General features: G+C 48.8%; 1 protein-coding gene across 45 annotated transcripts in view; it reads right to left on the bottom strand.

Moving 5' to 3' along the window:
• LOC118702294 (carcinoembryonic antigen-related cell adhesion molecule 1) overlaps nucleotides 1-21,397 on the bottom strand; it is an 813,263-nt gene that overhangs the window by 676,783 nt on the left and 115,083 nt on the right. For 9 of the 45 annotated variants that reach the window (XM_045570939.1, XM_045570946.1, XM_045570938.1 and 6 more), the window contains 3 exons: nucleotides 6,621-6,977; nucleotides 2,870-3,148; nucleotides 2,209-2,463 (listed from right to left, as the gene is read on the bottom strand). The exons of 7 other annotated variants lie outside the window; for them this stretch is intronic. In XM_045570939.1, coding sequence (XP_045426895.1) covers nucleotides 2,209-2,463; nucleotides 2,870-3,148; nucleotides 6,621-6,977 — 891 coding nt within the window. Of the gene's footprint in view, nucleotides 1-239; nucleotides 361-2,208; nucleotides 2,464-2,869; nucleotides 3,256-6,620; nucleotides 6,978-14,235; nucleotides 14,440-14,676; nucleotides 14,719-15,099; nucleotides 15,132-15,462; nucleotides 15,516-16,417; nucleotides 16,539-17,468; nucleotides 17,748-19,298; nucleotides 19,554-19,958; nucleotides 20,238-21,397 lie in introns of those variants that run through there. 29 more of the 45 variants (XM_036408071.2, XM_036408073.2, XM_036408082.2 and 26 more) reach the window with 23 other exon arrangements.

The following is a 21,397-nucleotide window of genomic DNA, read 5'->3' as shown; positions in this document are numbered from 1 at the left end:
GGGCACAGTTTCTTAATCATGCCTCACTTATAGGTGAGGAAGCTGTTGAGGAAACCACCTGGTTAGCAGCTGGTGAGGGAGAAGCTGGATGGAGAGTTAAGGACATCCATGGGGAAGCTGGGAGGCAACAAGGAACTGGCCCAGAACCCTTTGAGGACGGGGCCTTTGTCCTCCAGGCCTGGGCACCGCTGGGGGTCAGTCTGGGTCAGGGGACAGGATTTGGGTGTGGGTGAAGGTACCTCCTAGTCCTCCTGAGGTACAGGAAATAGCCCAGGGAGGCCCCCAGAGCCACCACGACGAGGATCCCGATCACACTGCCAACGATGGTCCCCACAGAGTAGCCAGTGTAGGTTTGTTCTGCTGAAAGGAGAAAGGAAAGGGGGAGGGGTGAAGGCTCAAGTCCATGTAGGGGAAACCAGGAGGGGCCTTGCAGGGGGAGACCTGGTGAGGGAGGAAGGAACTGCCACCTAGTCTGTGCGGTTTGGGGGTGTCCGTTCTGACACGCCCCTCTCAGCGGTTGCATCATTCTCTGTTTTACACATTTAAACCTTCCATTGGCTCTACCTTTGCATGTATCCCACACCCACCATTCTCGTATCTTGGTAATTTTCCTCTTAACTTCTCTTTCCTTCACCTATTCAGTCTCTTACCCCTGTTTCTTATTTTAATCACAATGGACGGTCTTAGCAGGCACATTACCTGTTAGTTCAGTGCTGACGTGTAATAAGAATGTGCTGAGTGTTTTTGATGCTTCAGGCAGGGGGGGAAACACTATACCTTCATGTCATCTGATCCTTCCACCACCACGAGGGATGGAGGGTGTCACCCCCATGAGCACAAACAGAATCAGGGATGAGAGGTGCTTAATCACTGGCTGGTGGTCACAGAACTGGTGAGTGATAAATGACATTTTCACTGATTTCTTACAGCTACTGACAACAGCATTCATAGACCTTTCTGTAACTTTTTTTTTTTATTTAATTTCATTGATTTTTTTTTACAGAGAGGAAGGGAGAGGGATAGAGAGTTAGAAACATCAATCAGCTTTCCGCCCGTACACCTCCCACTGGGGTGTGCCCACAACTAAAGCACATGCTCCTGACCGAAATCGAACCCGGGACTCCTCAGTTTGCAGACCAATGCTCCATCCACTGAGCCAATTCGGCTAGGGCCTTTCTGTAATCTAAACACTCACACAGATGGGAAGGCATTTCCTTTTTGTTAAGTAACTTATTAGAGAATATAGCCCAGCCAGTCTTCATGACCTTAGGACCTGGAGAAGTTTCAATCTAAAGAATTTCTCCATCTGAATAGGACGTTCACTTCCTGGCCTGTGGATTGAATATCAGGGAGAAGGACGTCCCTAGAGAGAAGTAGTCAGTTTTAACAATAGCTGTTACTCTTAGCTTCCTCAGTAAAGTACACACTTTGTGGCACTGCTCCTTCTGTCCCATGAATCTACCTTCTTGTCAAGTAAGCACCATCATTCACTGCTCTCTGTAGGGATGTCACATACACTGGTATCGCACAGTGTTGTACAGCAGGTGACTTCAGAGTCAGGGCACAGCTCAGAGGCTCACTCTCTCCCCATTTCCATGCAGCCTGGTCTGAGGGAGGCCATAGTGTCGATGGGTGACATAATTTGGCCAATCAGAGGATAGGCCACCTATGCCCCATCACCATAGTCCCCTGTCCCACCACAGAGGGCACAGAGCAGCCAGTCACCAGGTGAGCCTGGAACAGCGTAGGGAGCAGGGGTCTGTCCTGCTCACCCCTCCTCAGAGGTGGTGTCCTCCTTTAGTTTGGGGAAAAGAGGTGAGCTTTCTCAAAGCCTGTACGTTCCTTGTAGCACACGGAGCAGGTAACAGACAAGAGGTGACAGAGGAAAGTGTTAGTGACAGAAGCAACTTGACCTTGAGGACCCTTATCTTACCTTCTGGGAAGCTTCCTCCCTCCACCACTTGACTCTTTCTGGGGCTGGGAGAACCCCTCCTCACTTTCCATGACTGGACCCCAACTCTGCCATTAGAGATCAGAAGAGTAAGGGAGGGGAGTCTACAGAGATGTAGTGGGAAGGCTCAGGGGAAGACTGTGATTTGCTTGTGTCCATGGCCACAGGATGGAAGACAACACCCTCCAGGTTCTTTTCTGAAAACCAGACAGATTTGCACCCCAAAGCTTAATGCACATGGTCCAGGAGGCACTTACCATAGACTGTGATAGTCTTGACTGTGGTCCTTGTGAGGCCAGTGATAGAGTTATGGGCGAGGCAGATATAAGATCCACTGTCATGTGCAGTGATGTTGGGGATAAAGAGCTCTTGTGTGTGTTGCTGGGGCCCCCCATTGATAATCCAAGAATACCGTGCAGGCGGGTTACAGGCTGCCTGGCAGGAGAGGCTGAGGTTTGTCCCACGAAGGTAATGGGAGTTGGAGGGGGAAATGGAGGGGGTGTCCGGGCCACCTGGAGCAGAGAGAACACAGCCACACATGATGTAATCAGAGGGAAGGGGAAGGTCCTGGTCTGTGTAAGGCCACACTCTCCCTCTGAGCTGGGTCAGAGCCTTGTTTTAAAAAGTCCCAACCATAGCCCCTGTATTCACTGAGCCTGAGTCTGAGACATTAACCTGTTTGTCCCATGAAAGCTTGTTAACCCTGAGCCTCTCTTGACAGGAGCATCCCCTCCCCTCCCAGTCTTGGCTCAAGGCTGAGCCTGCCCAGATGTGCCTGGTCCAGGAACAGATGGTCACCCTGGGTGTTCAGTGTGGGGGTCTGTGTCCACTGACCTGAGAGGGAGGGATGTGGTCTAGCCTCAGGCAGTGTGGATTTGGGTGGGCAGCCTGGTGCGGGCCTGGATAGAGGTTACTTACAGAGAACATTCAGGGTGAGTGGGTCACTGCGACCGGCACTCACGGGGTTCTGGATTTCACACTCATAGGGTCCTGTGTCATTCCTCATGACAATGAGTAAAGTGAGAGTCCTGTTGTCCTTGGACAGCTGCAGCCTGGCACTGTCCTGGAGACTCTGACTGTTGATCAACCACAGGTAGGTGGTGTTCTCAGTCTGAGGTTCACACGTTAACACGACAGGGTCCTTGTGCTCCTCCGGGTTGGAGTTGTTGCTTGTGATGCTGGGTTTGGGTAACACCGCTGTGCAGACAACAGAGAGAACATTGCCCATTGAGGCCTCCAAAGGCTTCTTCAATCAGAATTGGTGCCTCTCAGCTAACTAGAGTTCTTAAAGAAATAAGGCAGGTCTGTGCATCACAAGAGAAACAAATGCATGAGGAACTGAGCCCTCGGAGATTGTAAGGCCGCCTGCTTTATGTCTGGGAGAAAAAGCACAGGCTTTCTCAAGTGTCAGACTAATATCTGGGTTTGATCACAGAAAGTCACAGGACTGGGAGTCAGAGGCCACTCGGCACCTCTCCTGGTTCCTCACTGACCAGGTGACTGTCTGGCTGACTTGGGGTCTCACCTGGAATGTGCAGGTGCTGAGTCCCTTCCAGCTACACAGACCTACATTGCCGGTTGAGATGTGTTTCCTCTGAATGTTCACATTTCAGGGTTAACCTAGAGATGAGTAATGATGGGCCACCCTGTAGTCCTTAAACCCTGAGAAGACTAGGCAGTGTGGCCCTGAACTGGGTGTCTGAGCAAAAACAATACATGGGAGACCAGAAGCAAGGCTGGCGGACAATTTATTATACAGGCTTCAGGGCCATGATTTAGTAAAGAATGAAGGATAGAGGAGCTGGCTGGTGGTGGCAGCAAAGCCATGCTCTCTGCCTTGGTCTGTAATGTCCTTTCTGCCAGTGCAGAGGGCAGGGATCCTTCTTGGACACCCAGGCAATAGCACGTACAGAAGGGGGGCCTGTGGAAGGTCGAGGAGCATGAACTTGCTGGCCCTCATCGACCAGTTGTGTTTGTCAGTTATGAGATAGATTTTGTATTAAACTGTGAAAGAATGTATGAAAATCACTCATGCCCCAAAATTCCAATGCCAGTTTTTGGTGGCATTTTTGTCTGAGAACAGGAAAGTCATAGAGCAAATTCTGCCATCCAATCAGGTCACACTGTGACCAAAGGAAGATGCCACAGAGGGTTTGAAATCTGGGATTGCCTGGGATAGATAGAAGGTGAGTCCTGCTAAGAGAACAGAAGTGATGGGAGGTAAGGGTTGGAATGAGGTGGGGGGCGAGTCCAGGTGTCTCTGCTGTGTAAAGGGAGGCATGACACCAAATTGGTAGAAAGGACATGTGTCATGTTAGTAAAATTAGGAAGAAGGTCCCTCCCTATTTTAATGGACAGTCAGGCAGATGGGGAGGAGCCCCTACATGGGCACATAGCATGTGCTCTTCTTTGTCTTTCTAACTCAGGAAACAACTGGAGCTGAGTCATATTCATTCAAATAGGCAGCATCTCAGAGAAAGGAGAGTGGCTGGTGGATCTCACAGTCTGAGAGGATACACCCTGTGTTCAAGGTGTCTTCATAAGGACACACATGTATGAAACAGGCAGTGAACCAGTCAGATGGTGCAGGATCACCAGGCCCACACTGGGAAGATGTCGGGAGCCTTGCATCAGGACGAGGGTGTGAGTGTGAACATGAGTCAGGGGTGAAGTGTGAACATGAGCTTTTGGGAGCTCAGACCTGTCCTTTTGCCTTTGACTTCCTGGTTGAGTCATGTAGAGAGTAGGCCATTGGATTACATGCCCCTGTCATGTGGCCTGTTTCTATTGTGGGCCACATGGAGTAAAGGAGCCCTGATGGGGCCCAGCAGAAGCTCTTTCTCCAGTTGACGTGGGAAACTGGCTCCTGAAGGAGCCACGGCTGCTTCTCCCACTGACTTCTGTGTTCTCCCTATTGCCCGGGAGGGTGGACCTGGACACAGGTTTTAGCAGGACAATCTGGGGAGACTGCCTGGTGGAGGAAGCAGAGCAGAGCTAGGCAGTGTGTCTGGCATGAAGGAGGAGGCACATAAGGGACATGGAAGGAGCAGAGAGAGGCAGAATGTCCTTGGTGAGCAGTGGGGGTCACAGGTGACTTCAAAGAGCCCACAGGTGCCCCAGAGCAGGAGCAGTGCAGCCTGGAAAACCTTCTTACAGTAGATCAGCCCATAGTACAAAGGGACTTGGCTCCTGAGGGGGCTACAGGGACAGAGGTCAGAGGGATGGACATGGCTCTCAGCACCTGTAGGGACAGGGCACAGGTGTGGCTAAAACCTTTTAGGATTCTGCATCCAGGTTCCAGTCTCTGAGGCAATAATGTGCCATTCATTAATTCTGTCATCATTCACCATCATTTCTTCACTCCTTCATGAAAGAGCAAGTGAGTGCTGGTCCCTGAACTGGTAGCAGGTGTAGGGTGGAGAGTGAGAAGGCAAAGTCCTTTCCTTCATAGCTAGTGGGAGTGATGCCAACACATCAGAAAACAAATAAGTGGTTTCAAATCCAGTGCAGGGAGAGCTAGATGGGTAACCTGAGGGTAAGGTCTGGGCGATCCCAGCACTGACTCTGAATGTTATTGTAGGTAATTTGATTTGAGAGTGAAAATTAATTCTCACTTGCTTACTCACCAGAGCAGGAAATCTACCTTGAGCTGGGACTGCTAAGAAAAAGCACTGAATCAATGGCTTGTCTCAGCGTCCACAGACAACTAAGACCCTCTTGGTGGAGGAGAGGGTGGGCTGTGGCTGTGCAAGCACCTTGCTGTGTCTGTGTGAGCCTGTTGAATGACTGTATCACACTGTGCCTCCCTTTCCCCTGAATAAAAAAGAACAAATGCTAAGTGGACTCTGGATTACTATGTTGTCTGTGAATTGACCTGAAAACATCCCTGAGTACTTCACCTCTGGCCCAGTATAGAGGAGACACTGACCTAAATGGCCACTGCTATTATTTGCCTCCATGAGGGAGAATTCCTGGGCTGTCCCCTGGTGGATAAGGAGCTGTCAGGAGTATCCTTTCTCCTCTATTCCTTCCTGGGGACCTGACCTCCCTCCAGAGTCTCCTAAAGTCCTTCAAAAGAGTCAGCTAATGATACGGGGTATTTTGTCTATCTGTGCATTCCTGACACCGCCTTAGCTGAAGGACTACGCTCTGTCCCTGTCCTGATGTGGCTCTTGGGACTGAGCCTTAGCTGGTGAGCAGGTGTAGAGCCTCCCTCCCAGCCCTGCAGGAGGTCAAACCCAACCAGACCCAGGCTCCCCAGGTTCCCTGGAGTCAGGAGCCCTGGGACAAGGGTCTGGGAGGGGTTCCCAGGCTGAGCTTCTCTGTGAGGATTCCAGGGTCCCCTCAGGCCCGAGTGTGTGCAAGCTCTGCAGGGTTTTCTCAGTGTCATGGTCATGGGAAGGGGACCAGGGGCTGGAGTGAGACTCCCTGTGCTGTGTCACTCCCATCAGACTTTTCTCTGAGGAGAATGTGTGTAGGGCTGGAATCTGGGATGGGAACTCTGACCTTAGGAAGTTTGTTTCCACTGTGTGTGTCCTGCACTAAATGCTCTAACCCAACCTGGGAGATGATTTGGAGGGGGATGGAGGGTAATCCAGGGCTGTCAGTCCTGTGTGTGAAGTAGAATTCACCCCACCTGGCACCCAGAGGTCAGAGAGCAATCACTCACGGTATACACGGAGCTGTCCAGTTACTTGTTTGGTAGCATAATCTCTTAGTATGAGTTGTAGGTTATACTTTCCTGTGTCCTTCAGAGTGACGTTCTGGAGCAGGAGGGATCCATTGGGGTATATTGTCTCTCTACCACTGTATGCAGTCCCATTGATTGTTGTTTGAGTCTCTATTACATATGATACAATTTCATTGTTTTCCACTATTTCCCCTTTGTACCAGGCATATCTTCTAAGATCCCCAGGCAGGTTGTGGACACGGAGAAGCACATCCTTCCCTTCGGCAGCATTGGGCGGCACTGATTCCATAGTGAACTGGGCAGTGGTGGGCAGGCTCCAGAAGGTAAGCAGTGAGGCTAGGAGGGAAGAGAGAAACTAATCAATATTTGGAGCTCTGTATTTGAATGGAGAGACGAGGGCCTGGCCTTGGTCAGAGTATGTGTGTGTCCCTTGTGGTCAAGGTCAGCAGCATGGCCACCTTGACTTCAGCACCTCTGAACCTGTTATTTCATCTGCTTTGAATACTGTTACTCAAATGTCTGCCCTCAGACCCCTGCTGACACTCAGAGGTGTCTTTGGGAGACCCATTCCCTGATCACCTCCTCTAAAGACCTTTGTCTTCACTTTTTGATCTGTCCCTGGGCTGTTCCCTGCAGGGCACTAGGGGGGACCTGACATCACATCTAGATCATACCTTTTCTGCCTCCTACCATAGAACATGAGCTTCATGGGGGCAGGTGCTTGTCTGACCTTGTTGCACACCCAATGCCTGCAACAGGCTGTAAGTGCCCTTGGGTGAATGAGTGAGTGTTGCAGGGCTCTGCACTTCCTGGGATGTATCTGCTCATTTCTGATCTCGGTGGTAAGGATAATGTTTAGTGTCCCTGGTTAAATCTCCCATCTCCTCACATAAATTGTTATTATCTGAAGTTTTCAGCATTCAACTCTCAGTGTGAGCAACTTGGGAAATGAGCAGTCACTGAGGTTTTCTTGTCCCTCATCATTTCTACATCATTTTTCTGTTGCTGAGTCCCCTCCCCATCCTACTCTGCTCCCCTGTCTTCTCCCCTCAAGTACAAACAGAAGCCCCCTCTTCCTTGTTTTGTCTGAGAGCCCTGTGCTCCCCAGGAATGCCCGGCTAGCCTGTGCCTGTCCTCCTCCCTTCCACCACCAGGTAGTTGTCCCCACTCACCAGCCAGCAGGAGCCCTCCGTGGGCAGGGGCTGAAGGGGACTCCATGGTGTCTGCTGCCTGCTCTGTCCCTCCCTCTGAGGGAAGAGCTTGGATTCCAGAAATGCTCACAGGCACTGCTGTCCTGGTGGTGTGCTGTGCTGTTTCTCCTCCCTGTGCACTGAGCCTCCTCAGGGGCCAAGATCACTTCCCTGGTCACATGGTCCAGGGGTGGAGTCTGTACCAAGGTCCCTCCCTGACCTCCTATTATTCCTGCTTCCCCTTTTCTTTCCTTTACATTTTCATTCCCTGTAACTGCTGAGGCTTCTACCTTCTCCCTCAGTGACTCTTCCCATGTACACACACACACACACACACACACACACACACACACACACCATGTTTGTGTAGTAAGCAGTTAGGCCTGAGTAAAGTAGTACAATAGGCCAGTAGGGAAGGTCACCAGAATGGAAAGCCTTAGGTACCTGGCAACTATGCTGGGATCGTGTCCCCAGGGTAACCTTTCATCCTCTAGCACAGTGATGGGCAAACACAGTAGTCAACAGAGCCAAATATCAATAGTACAATGATTGAAATTTCTTTTGAAAGCCAATATTTTTAAAACTTAAACTATAGAGGTTGTTAACTTAATTATGGTACTCCCAAGCTGGCCTTTGCTAAAAACTCAAGGGGCCAAAGAGCCGCATGTGGCTCAAGGGCCTAGCATATCCTGGTTTTGCATTTTAGACGTTCTGACTTTTCATATCACTGGCCATGTGATTCAGGTCCTCCCTGACCTTTCCTCTTGGCATATTCTTAGTCATGTGGGTTAGATGCCCTCAGAAGGGAAATGAACAAAAGGACCAAAGAATAGCCCTTCAGGATTAAGCCCCCAGTACAGTGAGTTTCTGACTGGCATCAAATACATCTACGCCTCAGTGGTATTTCAGCTCCAGGCCCAGAAAAGCAGCAAAAGCAGATGAGTGTGAACATTGCTGATATCAGGATCTACTGCATTGATCTTCGACCCTGAAAGGATGCACCTGGAAAGCTGATAATTATTTTATTGGGATCCTCCCCTGAGACCTCCAGATAACTACCCTCAAGAAGTAGGACCTTCTTCCAAAGTAAGAAGGAACTTGGCTTCTGACCTTTATGCCTTAGTAAGAAAGGATCTTCTCCAATAGTTCCAAGAGGGAATTTTTGGTTTACCGATAGTTCCAAATGCTCCCCACCTGACAAATCCTAAATGAAGCCTATTTAGGGGAGTCACACTTTCATAACTTTATCTTAATTCACAATATAAGATTGTTTTGCAAGTATCTTAGATAATGACTAGTATAGAATCAGCATTTTAGAGCTCAAGGATTAAAAATCCTCTTGTAGGAGCCATACTACATAAATAGGAATGCTAGGGAGGGGACCTGCCCAAGATGGGTTTCCATTGCCTATTCTCCCCGACGCCGTTAGTTCAGTGATAAAGTATGGAAAGTAAACCACTGTGGGACCTACCTAAGGTAAATTAACGCTCAGGAACCTTCTCCCGGTTCTTGACCTTGCACAAATAAAAGCACCTATGGGGCCTTGAAAGTTAAATCCCTTTGGCCCTGGAGCTAGAGACATTTTATTTCAACAATGTAGTTTAAGTACTTAAATGTCCCAATATATGACCAAGATTTGAGAAAATGTCTCTTCTCCCAACTTTTATAGGATGTGATACTTAAATGCTTTTGTAATGTCCAAGGTATATATAAAGACATGTATTGTAACAATTATGGGTGTGTATTTTTTAAAATATATATTTTATTGATTTTTTTTACAGAGAGAAAGGGGGAGAGATAGAGAGCTAGAAACTTTGATAAGAGAGAGACATTGATCAGCTGCCTCCTACACACCCCCTACTGGGATGTGCCTGCAACCAAGGTACATGCCCTGATCAGAATCGAACCTGGGAACTTACAGTCTGCAGGCGGATACTCTATCCACTGAGTCAAACTGGTTTCGGCTAGGTGTTTTTTTTTTTCTTTTTCTTTCTTTTTTTTTTTTTTAGTTGCAAAGATTGTAGTTTCTCTAAGTTGAAAAAGGAGATATTTTCATAATTTATTTTATTTTATAGGTACTAATAGAGTGAAAGAAAGGCCTCCCATCTATCTCCCCCCAAAACAACAACAAACAAACAAACAAACAAAAAAACAAAAAAACAAGTAGGACGCAGTGTGGCTCTTCCTCTCTGGAGCACACCAAGCCTTTCCCTACTTGCTTCTTTCCTCAAGGTGGGTAACTTTGTTCTCTTTCTCCCAAGCTTCAAGAGTCCTTCTTTTGCCTCTGTAACTATTTGTGAGCCCATTTCTTCTACAGCTCACTTCTACCTCTATGACTTTCTAAATAAACTCTCTGTTATAATTTGAGTTCTTGACTCTGAATTCTTCTCTTAGCTGAAGTCAAGCACCGAGGTTGCTGAACTGAGGGCCTTACCCCGTAGGTTAGCACCTGGTGCCATTCCACTGCTCACATGTGGACAAGCAGAAGCTTGGGGTGCACGTATCCGGGGCATCTCCCACAGCTCTGTGTGGAGTGCACAGTAGCCTTCCCTCCACCTTCTCTCATCCCCATTTGGCTCTTATCTTCAGAGCAGAAGCCTGGGGCAAAATCAGGAATTCTTGTCTCAGGGTTGCCACCCCTTTGTATATTTTATCATCTATGGAACTTTCTAAAGATTTCAATGCCAGGTGACACCTTAGAAATGCTGCTTTGGCAACTGCCTAGCTAAGGTGGATGCCCAGCCAGAATGAGACCCTGTGATGTGGGGATGTGCACAGAGACGGTCTGCAGGTCCTATTAACAATGCAGATTCTGACTCCAAAGGTTTTCGGTGGGCCCAACAGTCTCCATCTAACAAGCTTTCAGGAGATGCTGCTTATACTGGCCTGCAAAGTACTTTCTTTCGTTTTTAAAAAAAGCATATTTTATTGATTTTCTATAGAGAGGAAGGTAGAGGGATAGAGAGTCAGAAACATTGATCAGCTGCCTCCTGCACACCATTACTGGGGATGTGCCTACAACCAAGGTATAATACATGCCCTTGACCTGAATCAAACCTGGGAACTTTCAGTCTGCAGGCGGATACTCTATCAACTGAGCCAAACCGGCTAGGGCACAAAGCACTTTCAATGGCAAGGCTGATGGGGATCCCTGCTTCCTAAAATGACAACCTACCCACTTAATCTCAGCCTTGGCCTGTGCTGTGTCCTGGCCATTGGTCTGTCAGCACCACACAGAGAGTCCCAGGGATCCTCAAACCCAGGGGATTATTTATTTGTGTGACACAGAAACCCAGCTGGCACCGCACCTTCCCCGTGTTCTCAGACTGCTGGGAAGGTTGCATTTCCTCCCAACAGGAAGGTCACAGATATGACTCTGGGGGTGGGAAGGGGTCGTCTGAGTGCTGACTGGTGAGGGGATCCACCTTCTGTCTTCGGGTGTCACCAGCCTGGTTTCTGCTTCCAGGGACAGAGTCCCAGGACCAGGAGTCTTGGTAGGACCTTAGTTGGGGAGGAGGGGAGGGGGTCCTGTGTGTCCTGGGAAGAAGAGACTGTGGTAAGAGGTCATGTGGCTGTGAGCTTCCTGGCTCTTGAGAGACACGATTTTAGGTAAATCTTCCCTCTCCGTGTCTGTTGGATAAGCTGGTCCATGTGCTCCCTGACTCTTGGGGCAACTTCTGTCCTCTGCATGAGGAACTTGCTTGTGGTCACCTTGCCTTCCCCATGGTGGTATGCTGCAGGAAGTGGGGAGCTGCACTAGGTGCCCACTCTCCCTGAGAGAGCAGGTGCTCCTAGCCCCCTAGAAGGAGCCTGTGGGACAAAGTGAACATATGAGAGGGGTCCAAAAGGGTCTGTGATATGGACATCAGGCTCCTTTCCCATCTTCATCAAAGCCAGGTTCTTATGTTAATTTCCTGTTGACTGTGTGTCCCATTGTCGCCCTCTGGAGGTCATAAGGTGACCTGCAGTTGCATCAGGGATGCTGACCAGGGAGCTGACCCTGAGCCCTGGGCAGTGGTGGGTCTGACCTCCAGGCTGAGTGGCCAGTCACAGTGGGTCCCAAGCTGCTCAACTTCATCCCTCAGCACCTGAGGGAGCAGGTGGTGGGGGCTTTGACATCAACTTCAGATCAGGACTCAGGAAGTGGGAGGGTGAAGACCTTCCTGACACTCTCCACCCTCCTCAGGTCACCACTGCTAGGCTGACTGTGGGGAACTCTATCTCCCCACTACTCCTTCCAGACTCAGAGCCCTTTCTGAGGGAATGATGAAGGAACCCAGATGAGGGAGGGCAGGTGGATGTGAGGAGAGAGCCTTATTCCTGGAGGCAGGAGCTGTGAGATGAGGGCCAGCAGGAGACACACAGCCTGCTTAGCGGCTGCAGCTGAGTCAGTGCACCAGAGCGTTTCCTCTGCAGAATCCAGGCCTTTCCCTGTGAACATTCCATTCCCTCCCCTTCAGTACTCCCAGCTGAGGCCTCAGTCCTTCCCCACTCAGTCCTGCATCAACTCTTTGTCCCCCTCACACTCAAACAGGTCTGTCTGCCAACTACCCAGTCCCACCAGGGCTGCAGAATGGTCATTGCTGTCCCTGACCCACCAATCTGGAGGCCCAGTCCTGTCTTCCTGGTCAGCTGTGAGACCAGACTCTCAAGCTCCATGTCCTGATTTATCATCACCAGCCAGGAGGTGGCAGCAGCTGAACAAAGGAGAGATGCAGGGACAATTGTTATCACCCTGTGTGTCTACAAGTGGGCATGTGGGGGAGGGTGCTGTGGGGGAAGACAAGGAAATGATGGTATTTCCTGCTAATTTAGATGCTGGTAGTGTGTGTCTTGGGGATTTAACAGAGAGTTTATGAATATTTTCTTGTAGTTAGATAATAATGTAGTTGTAACTCAATATTTGGGTGTTTTCTCTGGTTCTTAATGAGTATGGCTAATGGTTTATTAATTTTGTTTATCCTTTCAAAGAACCAGCTTTTTTTTCATTGACTTTTTGTATTGTTTTTTAGTCTCTATGGTATTTATTTTTGCTCTGCTATTTATTATTTCCTTCCTTCTACTTACTCTGAGATTTTCTTATTGTTCTCTTTCTAGTTCTTTAGGTTCTAAGGTTAAATAGTTTATTGCTGATTTTTCTTTTTTCTTTTTCTTTTTAGGTATGCCTGTAGTGCTATGTACTTCCCTCTCAGGACTGCTGTTGCTGTGTCCCAGAGACTTTGGGCTGTTGTGTGTTCATTTTCATTTGTTTTCAGGAAGTTTTTGACTTCTTTCTTGACCTTGTTGGTAACCCATTCAGTGTTTAATAACATGCTATTTAATTCCATTTGTTTTAATGTTTTGGGGTGCTTTTACTGTAATTGATTTCTAATTTCATACTACTGTACTGTGATCTGAGAAGATGCTTGATCTCATTTCAATTTTCTTGAACTTTTAGAGACTTGTTTTGTGTCCTAAGATGTGGTCTATCTTTGTGAATGTTCCATGGATACCTGAGAAGAATGTGCTTTCTGGTTGGATGGGGTAAAATGTTTTATAAATGACTGTTAAATCCATCTCATCCAGTGTGTCCTTTAGAGTCTGTTTCCTTGTTAACTTTTTGTCTGGAAGATCTGTCCAGTGAAGTCAATCAGAGGGGAGTTAAAGTCCCCTACTATGAATGTTTTGTTATTGATGTATCCATTAAAGTTCTCTAGAAGATTTTTTATATATTTAGGTGCAGCTATATTGGGTGCATAAATGTTTACCAGGGTTAAATATTCTTGTTGGATTGATCCTTTAGTTTTATGTAGAGATCTTTGTTGTCTGTTGTGATGGCCTTCATTTTGAAGTCTATTTTGTCAGATATGAGTATTGTTCCTCCAGCTTGTATTCTTTTCAATTTGCATGGAAAAGATTTTCCATCCCTTCACTTTCATCCTATGCGAGTCTTTTGTTTTGATGTGGGTCTCTTGTAGACAGCATATAGTTGGGTCATATTTTTGTATCTATTGAGCTACTCTATACCTTTTGATTGGAGTATTTTATCCATTTACGTTTAGGGTTATTATTGAGAGGTACTTATTTATAGCCATTTTAATTCTGAATGGCTAGGTTTCTCTGTTTCTTCTTCTCTGCAATCTCTTACATTTTATTTTATGTTATTTTTATCTCAAGAGAAACTATTTTAAATAAAATAATGTTAAATGCAATATATATAAACTATTCAAGAAAGACAATCTTAATATAATATTGTATGCAATAAACATTGATATTTAAAGAAAATAGGATTTTAAATATAATAGTATTATCAAAACTGTAATATGATATCACAAACATTATAGCAAATATTAAAAATTTGCCAATAACAGGATTATTACTATTGTATTAAAACATATGTTTCCCCTCTGGCTTTACTTTTGTTCATTATATTCCACAAATGAGTGAGATCATGTGATATTTATCTTTCTCCCATTGTCTTATTTCACTTAGCATGATGCTCAGAGCTGGTTCTCTGGTGCAGGTCACATCCACAGTGTCTGGGGTCTCAGGTCCTGGAAGAACTAAGAAGCCATGTCTGCTCTGGGGCTGATCTGGCAGTACACCTCTGTGTTTGGGTCGACTAATTCCTATCAAAGAAAGAAGAGATCTCTGAGCCCTGCAGCCTTCTCAGAACAAGTGCCGTGATTCAAGGTGTCCTGGGGGCTGACTGTGCTGGGGTGTCTGTCCCCAGGCTCCTCCCTCCTCTCACCCTCTGTTGTCACTCTCCACTGTCCTTTCCTGAGCTGGAAGCACAGCCAGGCCTGGGCTGGAAGTAGGTTTCCCTTTGGGACCTGCTGGACAGAAGGTTCATACCCCACACTCACCTGGTAGATGGGGCTTGCAGTCTTGGGGTTGGGTAGGGGGCCCTGTGCAGGGGGGTGGGGGGGAGAGGGCATCAGAGAACGAGGAGGGAGGGTTTCTCTGCAGAACTGACAGCTCTGCCTCGTGAGCAGCTGTCTTTACACCTGTAGCCCAGCACCCCAATTTCTGCCCACACTGCACCTCCACACTCTTGTTAGCTTGGAACCTCTGCCTAGTGTTCCCAGTGCCCATTCTGCTCCGTGCTGGACTCCAGGGTTCCCCTCAGACCCTGTCCATCCCTGATGTGGGGGGCTCCAGTAGTCCAGGGTGGGGCTCCCCTTGAGTTGGCTGTTCTGGGAAAGGGGTCTGTGCTATTTTTTGAGGTTGGATGGTTGGAGGGTGGGTTTCTGAAGCCCTGGGTGAGGAAACGGAGGGGATGCACTTACCGAGAAGGCAGAGCTTTCAGAGGGACCCTGGCCTGGGAGCAGAGACAGGAGGTGTTAGAACCCAGGGGGGAGAAAGTTTTGGCCTGTTCTCCCAGGAGGGGGTGGTTCTTTAGCTCCCAAGAGCCAGGGGTGAAATGTCATTTCCCAGAGCAAGACCATCTGGCCATTTCAGGGTCCAGTGAGGGAGAGGTGGTGACACATGACACAGCCTACACGTTAGGTTGACGGGTGAGTAGGGGTCCCCTATGCAGAGTGGTGATGAGATCCCCCTTGAAGCCCAGGGAAGGGTCAGAGCCTGAGGGACAAGGACAGGGGTGGTCACTGTGGGGCAGGCCCAGGGCTCCAGGCTGAACAGACACTTACCAGGGGTGGCCGCTGGAGGTGGGTGCACTTGGGGATCACGCGGGTCACTGGCCCTGGGAAAGGTCAGACTTACTTGTGAGGGGTGCAGGGAGCTTTGGTGTCACAACAGGGGGCAGGGAGGGTCTCCTGTCCCAGCAGAGGGTTCAGGCCTCTCTCCACTGCTTAAGGTGGGCGAACTGAGGAAAGGCCTTAATGATCTTGGGCTGAACTTGGCCCACAGGGGAAGGACAAACAGGCAGATGGGGGTCTGGGAGGAGTGACAGGGAGGGGACTGAGTTCCCTAGACAGGAGTCCACCCCAAGGGTCTGACTTAGTGGAAAGTTCAAGGCCACAGGGGCAGCAGTGCCAGCCTCATGTAGCATCGGGATGGTGCCCTGCTATGGCCAGACCCGCCCCTCAGGCCTGCAGAGCTCCTGTCATGTCTCCATCCACCAGACTAGAGGCGAAAACCATATCACAGACCCTGCTGTAGGCCCTGCTGTAGTCCCGTCTCACACATTAGGAGGCGTTTGACACACCCAGCCTTGTCTATGGTTTTCCACCCTCAGCTGTGTGTCCTTGGCCAGGATGACTTTCAGACCCTGAGGCAACCCATCCCCTCACTTGGGAGGGTGGACTTAGATAAACAAACAGGAGGTGCCTTACTGAGCACTTATTACCTGCTGTCACCATTGCAGGTGTGGGGAGAGAACCAGGACAGTCCTTAGGGCACAGTTCCTTAATCGTGCCTCATTTATAGGTGAGGAAGCTGTTGAGGAACCATTCTGGTCATCAGCTGGTGAGGGAGGAGCTGGATGGAGAGTTAAGGGTATCCATGGGGAAGTTGGGAGGCTACAGAGAGCTGGCCCAGAACTCTCTGAAGATGGGGTCTTTGTACTCCATGCCTGGGCTCTGCTGGGGGTCAGCCTGGGTCAGGGGACAGGATTAGGGTGAGGGTGAGGCAATGCCATGATACCTCTGAGTCCTCCTGAGGTACAGGAAATAGCCCAGGGAGGCCCCCAGAGCCACCATGACGAGGATCCCGATCACGATGCCAACAATGTTCCCCACAGAGTAGCCAGTGTAGGTTTGTTCTGCTGAAAGGAGAAGGGAAAGGAAAAGGGTAGAAGGCCCAAGTCCATTCAGGGGAAACCAGGAAGTGCCTTGTAGGGGGAGGCCTGGTGAGGGAGGAAGGAACTGCCACCTAGTCTGTGCACTTTGTGAGTGTCTGCATCATTCTCTGTCTTGTGCATTTGAAACCTTCCATTTGCTCTACCTTTGCATGTATTCTCACACCCACCATTCCTATGTCCTGGTATTTTTCCTCTACTCCTCTTTCTCACACATATTCTGTCTCTTACCTCTGTTTCTTCTTTTCCATCACTATGGACAGTCTTAGCAGGCACCTTACCTGTCAACTCAGTGCTGATGAATAATAAAAATGTGCTGAGTGTTTTTGATGGTCCAGGCAGGGTGGGAAATACTTTACCTTCATGTCATCTGGTCCTTCCACCCCCTTGAGGTATGAGGGATTTCACACCCATGAGCATAAACAGAATCAGGCATGGGAGGTGCTTAATAAATGGCTGGCGGTCACAGAGCCAGTGAGTAATAACTGACATTTTCACGGAGTTCTGCTTGACTTTACAACTACTGACAACAGCATTTAAAAAATAACAATAATAATTGATACACTGTCTGAGTCCTGACTGAGCATGACCCTGGTTGAGGGATTTATTCTCATTAACCTCACAATAAATTTCCTAACAACAGTGTTTAGGTCCATCTGTTTTATTCCAGTTTAGAGATGAGAAACTGAGACTCAGGTGGGTAGAGCCTTCCCTGTGGTCAGACAGCTAATACTCATAGAGCCAAGACAATGACGAGATTAGTCTAATCCTGGGGTCCTTACCCATGTGCTCTATAGGCTCTGAGGGAAGCTCCCACCTCCTCAAGGCTTTCATCCGTCTCACCCTCCTGCCCGTGAAATATACAAAAGCAAGTGGGAGAAGTCTGGGGTCACTCACTTTGCACATCTAGCCCGAAGGGGTCACTTTTGCCGGAACTGCCGGGGTTGAAGACCTCACACTGATAACCCCCAGCATCCTCCCTCCTGATGGGATCAATGGTGAGGGTGCTGTTGTCCCAGGACAGCTTCATTCTGTCCATGAGTAGAAGACTTTGGTTCTTAAAGAACCACCAGATGGAGATCTCTGTGTCATTTGTGAGAGAGGTCAGGACCATGGGCTCCTTATGCTCTGTGACTGTGGCATTGCTGGCTCTGTGGGCGGGCTTTCCTACTGGCTCTGTGGACACCATAGGTGGTGGGCTCCTTCTTCAAAGATGTCAGCCAGTCACAGTCTACAATGAGCTCTGTAAAGGTCACCAGAGGAAGTATCTGACTGCTTCAGGGTGACAATCTTTGTTTAGGTGACAGTCTAGATCAACTCAGGATGATCCTTACCTGTCTCACTGGACAGCTGAGTTATTAGCACTAGGAGCCTGAGAGCTGTGTCCAGCATCTTTATCACCAGGTGGCATTGTCCACCCATTGACTTTTGTGTGACTCTTTCCCAGACCTTTCTAAACACTCACACCCCCTCTCTGGAATGGTAGCTACACACAGAGATGGAAAGGCATTTCTTTTTTTGTTAAATAATTTATTAGAGAATGATAATGGTCCAGCCATGACCTTAAGACCTGGAGAAGTTTCAATCTAAAGAATTTCTCCATATGAAAAGGATGTTCACTTCCTGGCCTGTGGATTAAATATCAGGGAGAAGGACGTCCCTAGAGAGAAGTAGTCAGTTTTAGCAACAGCTGGTACTCTTAGCTCCCTCCGTAAACAACACACTTTGTGGCACTGCTCATTTTGTCCCATGAATCTACCTACTTGTCAAGTAAGCACCATCATTCACTGCTCTCTGTAGGGATGTCACATACACTGGTGTCGCACAGTGTTGTACAGCAGGTGACTTCAGAGTCAGGACACAGCTCAGAGGCTCACCCTCTCTCCATTTACATGCAGCCTGGTCTGAGGGAGGCCATGGTGTCGATGGGTGACATAATTTGGCCAGTCAGAGGATAGGCCACCCATGCCCCATCACCACAGACCCCTGTCCCACCACAAAGGGCACAGAGCAGCCAGTCACCAGGTGAGCCTGAAAGAGCGCAGGGAGCAGGGGTCTGACCTGCTCACCCCACCTCAGAGGTGGTGTCTTCCTTTAGTTTGGGGAAAAGAGGTGAGCTTGTTCAAAGCCTTGTATGTTCCTTGTAGCACACGGAGTAGGTAACAGACAAGAGGTGACACAGAAAAGTATTAGTGACAGAAGAAGCAACTTGACCTTGAGGACCCTTGTCTTACTTCTGGGAAGCCCCCTCCCACCACCACTTGACTCTTTCTGGGGCTGAGAGAACCCCTCCTCACTTTCCATGACTGGACCCTAGCGCTGCCATGCGAGATCAGAAGAGTAAGAGAGGGAGTCTAGCCGGGACTGGTTTGGCTCAATGGATAGAGCGTCGGCTTGGGGACTGAAGGGCCCCGGGTTTGATTCCGGTCAAGGGCATGTACCTCGGTTGCGGGCATATCCCCAGTAGGGGGTGTGCAAGAGGCAGCTGGTCGATGACTCTCTCTCATTGATGTTTCTAACTCTCTTATCTCTCTCCCTTCCTCTCTGTACAAAAATCAATAAAATATATTAAAAAAAAAAAAAAGAGAGGGAGTCTACAGAGATGTAGTGGGAGGGCTCAGGGGAAGACTGTGGCCACAGGAAGGGAGACAACACCCTCCAGGTTCTTTTCTGAAAACCAGACAGACCTAAATCCCAGCTGGTGCTGATGGTCCAGGAGGCACTTACCATAGACTGTGATAGTCTTGACCGTGGTCCCTGTGAGGCCAGTGACAGAGTTCTGGGCGAGGCAGATATAGGATCCACTGTCATGTGCAGTGATGTTGGGGATAAAGAGCTCTTGTGTAGGTTGCTGGGGCCTCCCATTGATAAGCCAAGAATACCGTGCAGGTGGGTTAGAGGCTGCCTGGCAGGAGAGGCCGAGGTTTGTCCCACGAAGGTAATGGGAGTTGGAGGGGGAAATGGTGGGGGTGTCCGGGCCATCTGGAGCAGAGAGAACACAGCCACACATGATGTAATCAAAGGGAAGGGGTAGATCCTGGTCTGTGTAAAGGCCACATTCTGCCTCTGAGCTGTGTCACAGCCTTGTTTTAAAAAGTCCCAACCATAGCCAACCATAATGTTCACTGAGCCTGAGTCTGAGACATTAACCTGTTTGTCCCGTGAAAGCTTGTTAACCCTGAGCCTCTCTTGACAGGAGCATCCCATCCCCTCCCAGTCTTGGCTCAAGGCCGAATCTGCCCAAATGGTCCAGGAACAGATGGTCACCCTGGGTGTTCAGAGTGTGAGTCTGTGTCCATTGACCTGAGAGGGAGGGATGTGGCCTGGCCTCTGGCAGTGTGGATTCGGGTGGGCAGCCTGGCCCAGGTAGGGACAGAGGTTACTCACAGAGAACATTCAGGGTGAATGGGTCACTGCGGCCGGCACTCACGGGGTTCTTGGTTTCACACTCATAGGGTCCCATGTCATTCCGTGTGACAAGGAGTAAAGTGAGATTCCTGTTGTCCTTGGACAGCTGTAGCCTGGCAATGTCCTGGAGTCTCTGACTGTTGATCAACCACAGGTAGGTGGTGTTCTCAGTCTGAAGTTCACATGTTAACATGACAGGGTCCTTGTGCTCCTCTGGGTTGGAGTTGTTGCTTGTGATCCTGGGTTTGTGTAATACCGCTGTGCAGACAACAGAGAGAACATTGCCCATTGAGACCTCCAAATGCTTCTTCAATCAGAATTGGTGCTTCTCAGCTAACTAGAGTTCTTAAAGAAGTAAGGCAGGTCTGTGCATCACAAGAGAAACAAATGCATGGGGAGCTGAGCACTCGGAGATTGTAAGGCCTCCTGCTCTATGTCTGGGAGAAAAAGCACAGGCTTTCTCAGGTGTTACACAACTATCAGGGTTTGATCACAGAAAGACACAGGACTGGGAATTAGAGACCACCCACCACCTGTTCTGGCTCCTCACTGACCCGCTTACTGCCTGGCTGACCTTGGGGTCTCACCTGGAATGTGTTGGTGATAAGTCCCTTCCAACTAAACAGACCTATATTGCTGGGTCAAGATGTATTTCCACTGAAGCCTCACATTCCAGGGTTAACCTAGAGATTAGCAATGATGGACCACCCCATAGTCCTTAAACCCCAAGAGGACTGGGCAGTGTGGCCCTGAACTGGGTATCTGAGCTGAAACAGTACATGGGAGACCAGAAGCAAATCTGGCGGTCAATTCATTACCCAGCCCGCAGGGCCATGATTTAGTTAAGAGTGAGGGACAGGGGAACTGGCTGGCAGTGACAGTAGAGCCATGCTCTCTGGTCTTGGTCTGTAATGTCCTTTCTGCCACTGCAGAGGGCAGGGATCCTTCCTCAACACGCAGACAATAGCACGTACAGAAGGGGGATTAGTGGAAGTTCTGGGAGCATGAACTTGCTGAAAATATGGCCCTCATGGGCCATTTGTGTTTGTCAGTTATGAGATAGATTCTGAGTTCAACTTTAAAAGAATAAGTGAATATCATTCATTCTCCAAAGTTCTAATGCCAGTTTTTGGAGGAATTTCTATCTCGAGAGCACAAAGGTCATAGACCAAGTTCAGCCATCCAATCAGGTCACACTGTGACTAAAGGGAGATGCCACAGTGGGTTTGAAATCAGGGACTCCCTGGGATAGAGAGAAGGTGAGTCCTGCTAGGAGAACAGAAGTGATGGGGCGTGTGGGGAAGTGTGAGTCCAGGTGTCTCTGCTGTGTAAAGGGCGGGATAACACCAAATTGGTAGAAAAGACTTGTGCCATGTTAGTAAAGTTAGGAAGAAGGTCCCTCCCTGTTTCTATGGACA

The sequence above is a fragment of the Pipistrellus kuhlii genome, unplaced genomic scaffold (assembly GCF_014108245.1).
Source record: "Pipistrellus kuhlii isolate mPipKuh1 unplaced genomic scaffold, mPipKuh1.p scaffold_m20_p_38, whole genome shotgun sequence".
NCBI classification, from domain to species: Eukaryota; Metazoa; Chordata; class Mammalia; order Chiroptera; family Vespertilionidae; genus Pipistrellus; species Pipistrellus kuhlii.
This window is presented reverse-complemented; position numbering and strand designations above follow the sequence as displayed.